We start from the raw sequence: 15,466 nt of genomic DNA, 5'->3' as shown, positions 1-15,466 counted from the left end.
AATATTTCTTTTGTTTATTCATTTTATGAACACTTCATTCAGAGTATCTCCAGTTGCCTTTTTTTCTTTCCCTTTTAGTATTTACATTTCGCAAACATCTGATGCTTTAAAAATAAAAGAAAAACGCGCCGCGTTTGACACCATCTCAATGCTGCCCGCTCGCACTCGGACGCGGCTGTGCTGTGCGCCTGGCCGTGTGTTAGAGAGCCAGGTCTTAGACCACTGTGCAAACACAGTCATTACCATAGAACATTCTGTACTCTATTTACAAATATTTTGCTTTGTCATAAAAGCATTTTAAGAAATCAGTTATATAAACATTCGGTTTGTTGTGTTTGTATAATTATATACATACATACATATGCATGTGTATATATATTCACACATCCACAACGTTTAACACTGAAGACAACCATGTTACATTCTGGGTATAAAAGTTGTAGTAATATATCTATATTTCTGTCTATACAAAAATTCTCAGTCCCTCAACTTGGTTTTTAAAATTCCTCCCATGAAGTGTAACTGTGGAAATGCTTTGTGAAACGAATACCGCTTCACTTGTTTAGGCTTTAATAGCTTGGAGTTGTATGGAAAATATCTGAACTGTTTTCTTCGGAACGAGGTCTCAGTAGGCAGGCATGTAGCTGGCAGGCTTGTCTGAACAGTAATGCACACGAAAGGTTTTAAAATTCAGCTCTCCCCGTGTCCAGAAACATCGTTACTTTGCAATACAGTGGTAGACGTGCTATAGCTTCAGCCTGTTTTAATGTGATTGCAGTCTATCGAGTGTCAGGGAAGCCTTTCAGTTTAACACTGGCTGTGCAGAAGCATCACCGACGCTGTAAGGTCCACGTGGACGGAGCCAGGAAACAAAAAAAAAAGAAATGAAATGAGACCCATAAACGCAGAAACAAACAAACAAACAATATTTTTCTTGTATGATGATGACTCAAGCATCATAAATATTACGGTCACAGATTTGTTCTGTTCTGGTGTCGACCATGCTCACTGTCATTCACATCCAGCTGTTTCACGAAGACTTACTTTGGATCTCTAATGTATAACAATTTGGCCACATGGACGTCAGACGACAGAGCTACTTCTGCGTCCTGACGCGTTACGATTCATAGCGGATTACGAGAGACTTTCTTTGTCTTCTGTGAAAATGCAAGATTCTTATTGACGTGCATAATGTGATAATTCACGAAGAGCAAAGGCTTAATGCATTAAATAACACTGAACAGAGGTGGCACTGCTGTACGAACAGTAATAGGAGACGAGACCTCCGCACATAGTGAGAAATTAACGTATAATGGCTACAGACTGATAATTTGAGTCCTTTTGCGTATAATGCATAAGTATCGCTTACATCCAAATCGTAAACGCATTTCTGTGCCATGGGATTTTTTAGTCATCCCTAGGCATAATTTCATGATAATATTGGCTGCATCATTACATTCTGAATTTGGCACATTCTGTTATTAGGCAAGCATATTAAAAATCTTGCAGTTTGAACAGAAAGACAGGACATTTAAAGTTTAGTGGCTAATGGATAAACTATGCATTGCACTTTTAAAAAGGAAACTGAGACACATCCGTACAAGAAAAGAATACAAACTAGCTCACCTTCACTGTCAAATATTTTGTTTGTTTGTTTGCTTTTAAGCAAAATCGCACAATCTGCCCATTATGCCAAAACTGGCCTTACTGGCTCCCCGCCCTCCCCACTCCAGATTCTTTGTGGGTTTTCTGGAGACATGAAATGAAAGCTGCCGAAACCAGGCGGGACGGAGCGCAGCTCCAAACGTGCCCCGCAGAAGCAGCGCGTGGGCACTGGGGCGTGTCCCCCTGCACCCACACCCATAACAATCCCCCCACCCCGGAGTCCTCCGCTGGCTTCATGGTGGGAGGCAGGAAACCAGAACCCCTGGTTTCCCTGCCCTGTTGTGGGTCGACTCCTCTTGGCCTGTCCCCGTCACAAAAACAGGAGTCCATCTTAACTTGGAGGCGACGGATTTTCTGGAAACAGAAAGGCAGAGGAAGAAAGAGAGAGGAACCCAGATTTTTCCCGACACAAAAGCGGGTTCCGGTCTGGTCCCGGGAGACGTCTAGCCCCTAGGCACACGTCGTGACAGTCATGATGCTGCCGGTGCTTCCCCCCGCACTAGCACAAGAGTTGGGGGGCGAGCTGTGGGTCCCGGCGGCCCCACCCCCCTTCTCGGACAGCTTCTTGTCCTTCTGCTTGAGGTGCACCTTGGCGTGTCGCTTGCGTTCGTCGCTGCGGGCGAACTTGCGGCCGCAGAACTCGCAGGAGAAGGGCTTCTCGCCCGTGTGCGTACGGATGTGGGTGGTCAGGTGGTCGCTGCGGCTGAACGAACGCATGCAGATGCGACACTGGAAGGGCTTGTGGCCTGTGTGGATGCGCAGGTGGCGCGTCAGCTCGTCCGAGCGGGAGAAGCGGCGGTCGCAGTTCTCTGCCGGGCACGCGTGTGGCCGCTCGTGCACTGGCGTCTTGCTGGGCCGGTTCGGGTACTTCCGAGGCCGGATGGGTTTGAGCGTCAGAGTCTGGGTAGGCTGGTGGTGCTGAGGGGCGTGCTGCTGGCCTCCTATGAAGCTGGGGTGGATCTGCTGCTTATCTTTGAAAGCCCGGATGGTTTCCAGAGGGGTGATGGGGGGCGGGTTGAGACGGATGGGGTCCATCGTTTGGAAAGGCTTGTGCTCCATCACACCCACCTCACCCTGGGGGTGGAACAGGTTGTAATCGGGAATCATGGAGAAGAGGCTGCTGTCCATCGACGGCTTGGCCGTGGTGTGATAGTCAGTGCCCGAGTAGGGTAGGGGGGTGGTGGCCGTGGCGACGGGGCTGTGGTGGAAGGAGACCTGGTCCTGGTACATGTCGCTGCAGGTGGAGTACGCGGGTAGGGGGCCCCCATAAACCTGGTCCAGCTCCGAGGACTGGGTGCCCATGCTTCCGGAGGACGTGGAAGTCTGGGTGGTGATGGTGCCCGGCGACGGAGACACGCCCAAGATGCCCGCGCTCACCAGGCTGATGATGTTGTTATCGGAACACCAGCTGGATCCCCCGATCCCTCCCGACGGAGGCGTGTCAAAGGCAAACTTGCCCAGGTAGGTCACCGTCTGCCCGCTGCGGTTGGACTGGAAGCTGGAGCTGTACTGGAGCTCTGCTGTGCCCTTCTCACTGCCCATGCCCATATTCATGATGTTATCTGGAACACGAGAAGGAACAGGAGAGAAAACTGTAAATAGGCTCACTTATCTCCCCACCACTGACCTCCTGAAAATCTATTACAAGGCAAAAAAAAAAAAAAAAAACACAATAAGCAGAGCAAAGACAATAGATTTCACAGCTTAAACAAACAAGTACGAGACACAGAAGGCAATGAAAATCATCCCGAGTTGTCCAAACACAGAGTTCAGTACCTGACAAAATTTCAAATTTTTCAAATCTGGAGCAAAAACGAGAGTTTATCTGCCACAATATGACAGTTTCACAGACCTGCTAGTGTACAGTCCGACTCGGGGACTCAAGTCACTGCAGATGCTGCTGTGAAAAAGTTTCCTCGCTCGGATCCCGGAGGCGCGCATAAATCAAGACCTAAGTACCCCCTACGATCCAGCTGCCGCACCGTTTTCAAGAGGACAGCCGCATTTTACCACAAGCCCAAATTTTTTCGCGCCGGGCGCTATGAAAACACCTCTGCTGTCTCTTTAAATGACCCATACTGCTCTCCAGGTTGGGTGCTTGCTGCTCTCCTGCAATTAAAATATGATAGGTGCGACCCATTCTGTACCCAGGAGGTACCCAGCGTTTAGGATTTTGGCACTGGTCCATTTGGGGAGGTTTATCAGGGCCAATTTTAAAATACATTTAAGCCATTTTGCCACCGGCCTGCAGTTGGAGGACCCAACGACCGACTAAATACTGTTGCTTAGTGTGGTAGGAAGGTCTGCATAGCTCTCATAAGACATACTTGACCATTAGTATCTACATATACAAATCTCCCTGAGGTCCAAATAAAAATTTCTAATATTTTAAAATCCAGCATAACAATCTGCTATAGGTGTAACAACACACAGGATGTAAAAGTTTTCGGGGTATAAGCAGCCAGGCTATAATGTAAATATGAGGACAATTTGACTAGAAGTACAGGGTGATGCGAAATTCTTCATGACACTCACAGTTCTGCAGATATCACCTTTTACGCAGCAGTAAAATTTTACTTTGGCACAGCGTACGCTTCCATTCACAGTAATTGCTATCCGTTTACCAGAACTTGGCTTGGTAGAAAACACAATGAAACAAACAAAACCACAATTGCATACAGTCTACAATAGTTATCCAACACACTGGGCATTTGCAAAAACCTTGAGATTTTAGGAATTTGCTGTGTCTGTTATATTGTTGGACCCAGAGCAGAAATATAGGCCCAAAACAGTATATAAACGTTAGATTAATAAACAGCCTAACATCTTGTACATTTTAACAATTCAAAACAGAGGTGCAGTACAAATTAAATGCACTGAATTTTAATTTATTTCCTTTAAACCCCTATTAGCCAACTGTCTGGAGGAACCAGTATTGCATATTAAATAGCTATCTAATGTATATTGTATGTATAGCATAAATGAGCTTACTCATCATGTTAAACTTAAGAGATTTAATAAAATGACATGGGACATAGGCTACGTTGCTTGATTTTAGAGATATACGTTTAAAGGTTTACGCCACAAAATAAATTCTTACAAGCCTGATAACTTTCCAGGACTAAACAATGCGAAATAGAATTTGAATGAGCGCCAGTGTTTACTGTAACTGAATATTAAATTATTAGTTTCGTTCAAATCGTGTATTTAAAAATCCAGCTGAACCGAGGCCAAAAATAACTAACGACAGGGGAAGATTGCATTTGTGGAACAATGCGCTTGTGGCGCGAGTTACTGAATGGCTTAACAGCGGGGACAAAACCCACATAGTGGTTTTTTTTTCCACATGAGTCGCTTACATCAAAGCAGTGCTTGTCTCAGACAAAATAAATTGGTTGAAATTACATAAAGCATCAAAATAACGACGTAAATTTTTGTTCATATCAGTGTAACTGGAGTCTGTTTAAATAACTCATGTTAAAATATTCACAATATTTAGTTTAAATTAACGTTAAACACCAAGCATTTGCGATAAAATATATGTAATTCATTTATACGCAAAATTAATTCAGTCGGGCGGATTACACAGCTGCCATTCTTCTTCTTTGGATACGCGAGTCATTCCACGCCTCTATGCACTGCAAAATCCACTGATGTCATGGATTTAAATTTTTAAAAGATTTGGAATTAATTTAAAACTTTAGAACACTGTACCATTGTTCCAAGATACCTGATGTTATTAACTTGTAATGCAATCGACAATTAGCGAAATCAAAATGAGCAAACGGTAAACACTAGATGAATTGCTAACACCTGTGAAATAAACAACATATTGGATTGTTAGTTACTTAGCATCACTATTCTACCTTTTAAAAATCACTTTACAATTTCAACGTCAAATTAAACGGAAGGGCGACCAGCAGGCATATCGCGTGCACGTTGAATTTTATTAAATTAATAGTCGACTGTACGGAGTGCTGCTTATTCTTTGCTTTACTTTGTTGTGTAATTATACGTGTATTAAAGGCTTTATTGATGTTATTTACTATGTAATTATCTTCTTTATCATTGTCTTGCTATTATAATATGAGCGGATTTATCCTATTTTTGAAAAAAAAAAAAAACACCTGCTACTCATATAATTGTTGTGCTTCTTTTATATCTGCCAGGGACTCGTTTCTTAAATAGCAATAGCTGAACTTTATCTTTATAAATAATTTAGCTAAACCACGAATCACGATTACAAAGTAATAGCAAATAACTGACACATTTAAACGAAATATCTTATTAATGTTCAAATACCAATAGTTAACTGCAAAATGAGGATGGTTTCACAAGGAAACAAAGTAATATACTACAGTCTTAAGAACAAGGAACAACTGACCTGACCTTTGAAGAAAAATCATTTCCACTGCTTCAGTAAAATTACCATGACCTCTATCGTGTTACACTACTGTAAGCTAGAAATATGCATATTACTGTAAATAGGCAAAGTAGTTTGATATGATATAATTATAGCATCATTCAAGTTGTTGGTGCCTAAATAGTACCTCAGAAGTTTGAAACGGACTAAGCCCGCCTGCGCTCTTGCGCTGTACGCCCACTAAAGAACAACAGGAAGGAAAAGGTACCAGAGAAGTACAAATAGCTGAAAATTTATATTATGGCGTACCAGTTGTATTCGGGGAAATAGAGAGAATATTCTTAAAAACTGAATTTTTACGTGCTCACTCATATGTATAATGTAGACAGAATTTTCCTGAAAGTTGTGCGCGGTGCGTGGGTCAACGTGTAACGTGTTCCGCTGTTACACGTTATTCGCCCGTGCGTACAATATCTACAATATTCAAGTTAAAGCAACGTGTTTCAAGAGAATTATTACTGCGATCATGCATACCTACACACCCACCAGTGTAGGCGCATACAGATTCACTTATCCACTGATAAGGGGGAGAAATTAAATTAAATATCAAAACAAATACTATACGTATAATAATAATGATATATAAATAATAATAATAATTAGGCTGGCCTATTTCATTTCATTTTCCGCATCAAAAATGTATCACGTATAACACAGCTATATGTATGCCAAACAAATAATTAAAGAAGGCTAGGAAAGCAGAACGATGAAGATTATTGTAGAGAACAGTCATGTCCCCATGTGGACATCCAGAACCTTGGAAATAACTGTCGTGGCGTTCAAATAACAGCATTGTTGTTGTGCTGTATTGGCAGCTACGGAATATTTATAAATCCAAACAATTGCAACTGTAAACTGTGCAGTCTCAACTGTCACATTATGAAAGCAAAAGTAAAACCGTGATGTATGACAAGGATTTGTAAAATAAATTAAGTGTAAACGCACCGCACGGTGGAGCGCAAACAGGTGTCGGAAGCTCCGAATGCTGCTCTCCGTAGCCGTCAAGACAACTGTTGCCTCGCCGGCGCTTCAGAGCTGAAGCGAGCGCGGCGTATAGTTGAAGGAGCGTCTCACTGCGAGCCACTAACAAAATACGTTTTACATTAACATCCAAGCGTAAATATCTCACTCTTACCTGAATTCATCTGCGAATAGTGAGAAATAGAATCCGTGCTGGTGAAAATGTTCATAGACGTAGGAATGTCCTCTTCAGGGTAAAGGCTGTCAGGAATCGTATTTATTAAACTGCTCATGGTAAGAGGGAGCTTGTCCGCTAATTTCCCTGTCATAGCAGTTATTCAGTCTGTCATAAAAGGGAACGCGTATGTTATCCCCACAGATACACCAAACGTGTTCTCCGATGGACAGTACAATGAATCGCGATCTGGAAGAGTAATGGTGATCAAAGGAAGAAAAAATCCAGGTGGTGTTGTATCCAACAGAAGTTCTTAAAAGGTAGCGCTGGTTTTTCTTTGTTGTTATGCTGGATAATTATTCAGAAGTGAATTTTCTTTTTAAAATATATTTGTTTGCTTGTTGTTGTTATAAAGTCTTTTAATCAATGGAACCGTGGTGTTAGATGAACAAGTGTAGCGCAGCTCGGTGTATTGCTCAGATAGGGAACTCCAACGCTTGCTGGTATTAAATAGTGGGACGGAACAACGGAGTGACGTAGATGACCATTTAAGGACATACAAAGCAAGGCGGTCCGGCTCACGTCACCAATGGAAGCACCTCATAGTGGAACATTAGATTCTATAGCAGGAAGGCGAGCTGCTGGGGGTTGCGGAGGACCTGCTACAGCGATCTGCCGACTGATATATAATTTTCTTTTATCGCCATAACTTGAACACACTTTCAAAATCCGTACAATTATTATTTTTTTAAAAACACCGATACATCCCACGTGTTGCCAAAAATATTATTGTGTTTCCGCACGTCCCAAAGCCCTTCAAAATGCTTTTATTTAGATTAAAAGTACATTACAGTTGTATCCAAATGTATAGCCTAAAGAGCAAACTCGAGCGATGGGATAAATTTTGTCTTGAGCATTGTCGCGCACCGCATACACATACAACTATCTCAGCTTTAAAATGGAGTTTTTACGTACCTAAGGATTAGTTATTGCAAGGGCATAACTTTGGTTGAGCATGGGGGGTTGGGGTCTCCACCCATTTAAGAGGTTCCAGGGAGATGTATTGGTTGGAACCCCCATCCCTTCATAATTTACGCTCGTGGGGTATTGTGTATTTAGACACGTGCCATTAAGCCGTGCCAACAATGAACAGCGTTAGACACAAAACTAAATACGTGAATAATGATGTATCTTTAATGTACAGCCTACAGCACCGCACGACTTACACTTCAAAAAATAAGCGAGATTAATAAACCAAGTTATCAAATTATCAAAACCCACGGATGCTGACCTCGTGATCCCAACTCTATTGCATCTTTTACATTCCTCATGATTCGTTATTAATAATAAATACCTCCAAAGTACATAAACAGTGAACGTGGGTAGGCCTATATATTTATTAAATGGCGACTGATGAGTAACTTGATATCAGAATGTCAGCGTTGTACGTAAGCGTGCATCGGCAGCCTTCACGGCAGAGGGTCTCAAACTGAAGGCTCCAGCAGCGGGAGAAGTCCATCTGCGGAACTGCATGACACCCCCACCCTGGCTCGGTTCAGCCCAGAGCGACACGCTACTGCTGCGTTACTTTCACTCGCACCGACCTGTGGGCAGCTCAGAACGCTAGTTTTTAAGATGACCTCAGTGGGATGAATGGGGTGATTACGAAGGACCTGGCAGCACCGCCGCTGTGTTTGGCAACCTATTTAAAACCAATTACTCACCTCTGCCTCACACATAAAGACATCCAGAGAGAGTGGGATAGGAATAAGGCAGGTAGGGTCTCTCAACTGACTGCTTCAATACGCTCGCTCAGCTATTGGCTGTACCGCTATTGGCGGGGGGAAAGGACTGAACCTACAGATCCAGCCAGTAGAACTTTAAAAATGTCGTTATAATTCCACATATATACAACTTTTAGATTCGCACGCAACAAAAATAGTATTGTCTATGTTTTAACACCTCGATATGAACTCCTTGGGTTAGGCCCGGCGACAAGACGCAATAGTGGAAAATGGAAAAAAAAACAGTTTTCGCCTCTCCGCGGGTTCCTCTTACGACGATCTGTAAAGGCACAGAGGCGTGACTGCCAAATAAAGCGTGCTTACAAGCCAATCGATTCGCGGGGTTCTGCTCATAAACTGGATACATAAGAAATCAGATGTAACACCACTGGACGACAAAGACGCCAATTAGGAAACTTAATCGCTTGTAAATATTGCAAGCTCTGTGCAGATTATCAGAACCCCGGCTCGTACGGCAGCGCCAGGCTCGCAGCCGAAGTGGAAACTCCAAATAAGGCATGGATCCGGCACCGCCCCTTACTGTCTCTATTTGGTTAGAAAAGTTCCGGTTAAGCAAACTGCAAAGTGGAAAAGAGATCGGAACCCACAGCCATTAAAGGAACCGCAGAGGGCGACACGTCATGGCTCCTATTTCACCAATTTAGAAACCAGAAAGAGAAAATATCTTATCTGTTTCTTTTAAAAATAATACATTCACAAGGGAAGCGACATCCCCTGTTTGTAATTATTGACTTTGTGGTTATTGTTGACTTTTAATAGCGTCAGGGAAAGTCCACCCAAGCTTGTAATTGAACATATTTTCATTTTTATTTATAGATAAGCAATAAAGTCGCAAAATTACGATGAGTGCTATAATTAATAGCATTAGTGACACAATTAATACAGCTTATTATACACATGTAAAAAAATAATAAAAAGATTGTATTGATTCGTATTGATTGACTACAATGCTGAATGTCAGAAATTAGCTTTGTTAAAATATATCTTTGATTTATGTGTAATCGATGTCCAGCCTGGAGTCTAGGTGGATATAAGATACCCGGAGCGGGAGTTTTTTTAGACTTGGCATGATAGTCAAACTGATAGCGCCACACTTTCCCTCAGTATTACAGGGACATTCTTCCAATGGAATATACATTATATATATATATATATATATATATATATATATATATATATATATATATATATATATATATATATATTATACACACACACACATACACACATACATATATATATATATATATATATATATATATATATACACACACACACACATATATATATATATATATAATACACACACATCCCTACAAAATGTCGTCATTTAAATAGTACAAAAGTATATTTAAATTCCTAGCATGATTGAAATGATTGAACAAGGTTTGATTTCACCCATCATGAGTTACCAGAGCAGATGCCTCAGAGGGGCATGGATACCCTGGCAGATTCAAGGGGCCCAGCAGTGTATAGGGTCCCCCCCCCCCTCCGCCCCCACCGCTAGGTAATGTGCCATTGAGGCCCAGATTTTCTAGCTGCTCCCCCACTTTTGAGTTGAGACTTTGTGATCTGGCAGGGGTGTGACTTGCCCGGAAACGGGACAGGCAGTTCCGGACCCAGGATGCCGGAGCCTGTGCTGTTAGGCTCCCTGTCTGGGTTCATCACGCCCTCTACTGAGCGGAGGACGCACTGGACAGAGGTGAGTAAGGAGTGTGCCAGGCCGGGAGGCCTGTATGTACTCCAGCTGCATCAAGGGGCCGACTCAGCACAGAGCACAGATTTCGCTAAAAACCTTCTGCTTCTCCACAGGCTGTACGCTGCTGCTCAGGGACCACACAAAGAATGAGGGTTTCTTTGTGGGCTTCTCTATAGGAGGTCCCCTGTGGTCACCTCAGTAACACAGGCTAGCAGGACAGTCCATGCGGACAAGGCCTGAGACATAGAAAGTGGTTTGCGATGCAGGGGTTCCCCCAAACCTGTCACCCCAGGGACAGTAGACTTCCCAGACGGTGGACTCTGTCCCCCTTAGTGTCCTCACAGTGATGCACAGAGGGGCTGCAGTGAATGTGGGCCCCTGTGTTTGCCGTTGATGACAGGGAATGAGACTTCAATAAGACTAAAGATTCCACTAGAAGAGATTGGTAATGTTTTAATTAAGGAAAACACACACGGCCGGTATTAAAGTCAAACAACAAGCCACAGTGACCCAAGGGGAGCTTGTCACGTGGCGAGACATGAAAATGAAACCTGGTGGTGTTGACTAAAAAAAGAGAACCAACCAGGAAGAGTGCCTTCGACAAGCAAACAGAACATTTTCCATTCCTTTGCATACCTGTGCACACCAATATGTTGTCTGTGCTCTCAGTACCTGCTCTGAAGCCTCATTTACAGTTATACCTTTAATGATAATGACTGATCAAACTCATTCATGTTTACAAAGAAAAAACATGTAACATAATTCAATCATTTTACATGGCAGTTAGTCACACTTCAAAGCTAGTACACACTGTTAACCAGTGCAGCCTTAATTCTAAAAGAGGTGATGTCATTGTGTTTAATTAATGAATCATAACAAATACACGGGGAATTACCATTGTAGACTGGAAGCATGTGGAAAAATCTGCATAAATGCTGTACAGCTCAACAATCCAGTGCAAAATTCAGCCGTTGTCAAAGGTGTGATAAGCATGTCACAATCAATACGAACAATAAAAACAACCTGAGAAGTGAAGCATATTTATTAAAAGTTAATAAAGGGATGCATATTTCAAAGCCTGTTTGTAGACAACACCTACTGTTTGTGATGACTGGCATGCACTTATGGATAGGATGGTTTCTTTGTCTAGGTTCAAAGTAAAAAGTAGCAGTAGTAGTAGTAGTAATAATAATAATAATAATAATAATAATAATAATAATAATAATAATCCACCCAGGTTTGTGTGTTCACTAATATCAGATGACAGTTCTGACAGAATCCCATTGACAGAACATTGAACAACATTTCAATTATTTTAGATTGTCGCTCTGACCCTCCCGAAAATCTTTTCAGGTGGGGGGGGTGGGGGGTGGCACAAGTGTCCCCCCCTTCCTGGATTGAGCTCTGGCTGGTCCCTCTCTTCCCCCCGTCTTCCCGCCGCACCCTGTAATCGTAACCGCCGCATCGCTGGTTCCAATTAGCCGTCCAGATGAGGTGTGTAGGAGGGCAGCCCCGACAGCGGGCCGGACGGGGGCCCCTGGGCACCCCGGCACGGCTGTGGGGTGGCAATGTCCGCATCAGGCCTCCCCAGCTCGTTTGAATACGGGGATTCCGTGGAAGCGTTGGCTAATCTCAGATGGCTATCGGGCTGATTTCAATAGAGGGTGGAAAAAAAAGCTAAGCCGCTATGGGTATCTAATCAAATTAGCTAGCTTTTTTTTCCAGCGACACAGGGGCCAATTGAAACGACTGTTCCTCAGTGCTATTACATCCCAAGGCAATGTAGAGCACTTATTCCTTACCGGAAGGGATATGATAAGATTATTAATATAAATTATGGGAGGATTATGAATCGACTGCCCTCTGTCGCATTTCATCATTAAGGCCTGATGACATTAAAGGGCAGGGCAGGCCTTCTTCCATGTGGCAGTTTGGACAAGGCAGAGTTCATGCGGCACTGAGAATAATAATAATTTGCATGAATACAGCAAAATACAGAATCATCATTATATTCACTGGCAGAGGGCCGAAGCTGTGGAAAAAAATACGGTGAATGAGAAGACACTCCCCGTATTAATTCTTTATTATACAGAGTATGTATATGTGCGGTGTCCAGACCTCATCAGAAAGGATATTAAGGGGCGGGGTCAAACTAAAGGTCAACATTTCAGGTAGATTCATGCCAGGGCTGTGACACCTTGTTAAAAAAAAAAAACCTTAAACATCGTTGACTCAGCAAAACGCATCACCCTATTTTAGTGTTATGTGGTGAATGGAAATGCAACATTGACAAACATGTTCCTTTCTCAGGGTGTCTAGCTTTCTGTAGCACGGCGAAGTATTAATTCTTTATATGTATATCTGGGGTGTCCAGACCTCAGCAGAAAGGATATTAAGGGGCGGGGTCAAACTAAAGGTGAAATTAAAGGTCAAACTTTTGTCCCCACTGTTGATGGTAGGCAGGACTATAATTCTGCTTTTGCCAGGAGGCTGGGGCCCTTGTGACGGAGGCCCCGTCTCTTCAGCTGAACCCCCCCCCCTCCCCCCCTGCCACCCGAGGCACATAACACACAGCTGCTTGTACACATTAGGTCAAGTCAGTTCTAAGAAGCGTTTACAGAAAACATCAAAGTAATGCAACATAATGAGCCACACAGCTGCTGGAATTAAAATAAAATTAAAATTTGTAGACAGGAAAGAACAAAAACTCGGTGGTGAACAAAAACGATGGTGATTTGCACATGTTTAATTACAAATATGGTTAGGCAATTCAGGTAATTACCAATATTCAGTTAAACTAATCTCTGCTTTAATAAATTAAAGTTACTTATTATTACATATCACGTAGCCAAAGGAGAAAAACTTCTTTTTAAATGATACAGTACAATCTTTCAAATGAACCCTGTTTCCTCTTTTAATAACAGAATCCATTTAGGATGATAAAATCTCACGTCGTTGCCCATTGTTCACGATCTTTAGTTCCCGAATGCATAGCTCATAAAGAAAACAAAGTGTCAACGCCCCCCCCCCCCCCCCCCTACGAGAAGATGGAGATTTGTATTGTGGAGTGTGGTGGTGATGCTTTCTGAGCACTGGGGACCGAAGGATGGAACACATATCAGACCCAGCCATAAGCAAGTATCAAGGTCGCGCCATAAGCAGGTTTCAAGGTCGTGGAGGACCACAGGCGTGATTCAGTATAGTGCCTGCTAGGTCTGGATGTCTGCAGCCTAAAGTTTGTGAAAAATGTTGGGTCAAAAAATGGATGGAAGCAGCACGATGCAGCTAAGCTGAGGAAGGTGGTGCATTCGTTACATTACAGCCTTCACACTTCGGCGCCACTTAATTAAATAAGTGCATACTCTCTATCCATTTTAAGCAAACACCTATCCAATTAGGGATGCAATGAACTGAAGCCTACTTAGGAAACAGATGGCGTAAAGCAAGGTTTCATCTGGACGGGACTGCAGTCCGTCACAAGATCCACACACACGCACACACTTAGACAAACACAACCGGGCAATCAACGGGATACTCCACCCAAACTCAATGACGTATGATCCTCTGGCATAATTACAGGTTTGATTATGTGGAACGGCATTTGTTAATTAGCATTATAGTTTATTAAGTTTAATTAAACTATTAACATTTTTCTCAGACAGGAAGCAGATGGGATCCCTCTCTTTGTGAGCCTAGTGCTGAATGGGAGGGAGATCTTCTGTATTGTTCAGCACTGTCAGCAAACCGGGCATAAAATGTAACAAGAGGAACATGCATCTTTTTTTTTTGTTTGAGGAAAAGTAGTAAACATTCGAGCTGGAGACGAAAAAACAAAACAAAAATCACTGGAGATAATGAATCGATAAGGTAGTGGGGTTCACACAGAGGCCACCAGGAACTTCAGAACCAGTGGCTTAACTGGCAAAGCGGTGCAGAGCCCCGCCACCTTACGCAGCCCCATCGTCTCACAGAACACCGTGATGGGGTCAATGAAGCCCCCAGCGAGACATCGATCATGCCCGCATCAAAGTCGCCGCCGCAAATCCTTGCTCCTTTCAGACTGCAGCCGTATCGACAGGCATCTTTCCTCGAAGGAGCAGCCCGCTCGACTGCGGTATTAGTGCACCGACGCTCTGTCCACAGCAGATGAAAACCATGCCCCCCTTACCCACACAAACACCCATCCATGGAGTGCAGCGCCCACTCCTGTACATTTTTGGTAGATTCATGCCAGGGCTTTGACACCTTGTTAAAAAAAAAAAACCTTAAACATCGTTGACTCAGCAAAACGCATCACCCTATTTTAGTGTTATGTGGTGAATGGAAATACAACATTGACAAACATGTTCCTTTCTCAGGGTGGAGAAAAAAAGCTGCCCCCCCCCCCCCAGTGTCTAGCTTTCTGTAGCACGGCAAAGTATTTTGGTTCAAGTTCCACTGCGGCTTCCGGCTCACTTGCGGTTTTGGTTTTATTGCCAGCTTCCCCTGTTGGGCCTGACGTATTTCCTTGTTGAATTAGAATAAACCCTTTCCACACAAAGCCCCGTGATACAGGGCCTCTTCCCTTTGCTTTCATTAGCCACTGGAAAGAAGTATGAAATCCCCTGTAGTTAATCTGAGAATCAGACCTCTTTGCCCTTTACCACGAGGTCGGGGGGCACAGACAGTTGTGGAAGATGCTCCGTGGGAAGCAGACTTTCATTTTTTTCTTCTTTTGCTCAGAAATCAGCCAGGCCGAA

At 43.2% G+C, this 15,466-nt stretch overlaps 1 protein-coding gene and 1 long non-coding RNA gene across 8 annotated transcripts; one reads left to right on the top strand and one right to left on the bottom strand.

Moving 5' to 3' along the window:
* egr3 (early growth response 3) lies at positions 1–9,095 on the bottom strand. Of its 7 annotated transcripts, none has more exons than XM_023802554.2 (2): positions 8,948–9,095; positions 1–3,227 (listed from the first exon to the last, which is right to left on the bottom strand). In XM_023802554.2, the coding sequence occupies exon 2, from the start codon at positions 3,217–3,219 to the stop codon at positions 2,116–2,118; it is 1,104 nt and encodes a 367-aa protein (XP_023658322.1). In that variant the 5' UTR covers positions 3,220–3,227; positions 8,948–9,095; the 3' UTR covers positions 1–2,115. The 7 variants fall into 7 exon arrangements, with proteins under 7 accessions (XP_023658322.1, XP_023658284.1, XP_023658343.1 ...); XM_023802516.2 differs by lacking the exon at positions 8,948–9,095 and adding an exon at positions 7,224–7,434; XM_023802575.2 differs by lacking the exon at positions 8,948–9,095 and adding an exon at positions 6,575–6,597.
* Positions 7,202–11,806, top strand: LOC111839026 (uncharacterized). The gene is made up of 4 exons (XR_002837009.1): positions 7,202–7,342; positions 7,428–7,543; positions 10,608–10,730; positions 10,841–11,806. It is a non-coding gene; the product is annotated as an uncharacterized lncRNA (long non-coding RNA).
* Positions 11,807–15,466: the final 3,660 nt, after the last annotated feature.

Source organism: Paramormyrops kingsleyae, chromosome 2, assembly GCF_048594095.1.
Source record: "Paramormyrops kingsleyae isolate MSU_618 chromosome 2, PKINGS_0.4, whole genome shotgun sequence".
NCBI classification, from domain to species: Eukaryota; Metazoa; Chordata; class Actinopteri; order Osteoglossiformes; family Mormyridae; genus Paramormyrops; species Paramormyrops kingsleyae.
The sequence above is the reverse complement of the archived record's forward strand: the minus strand, read 5'-3'. Positions and strand labels throughout refer to the sequence as shown.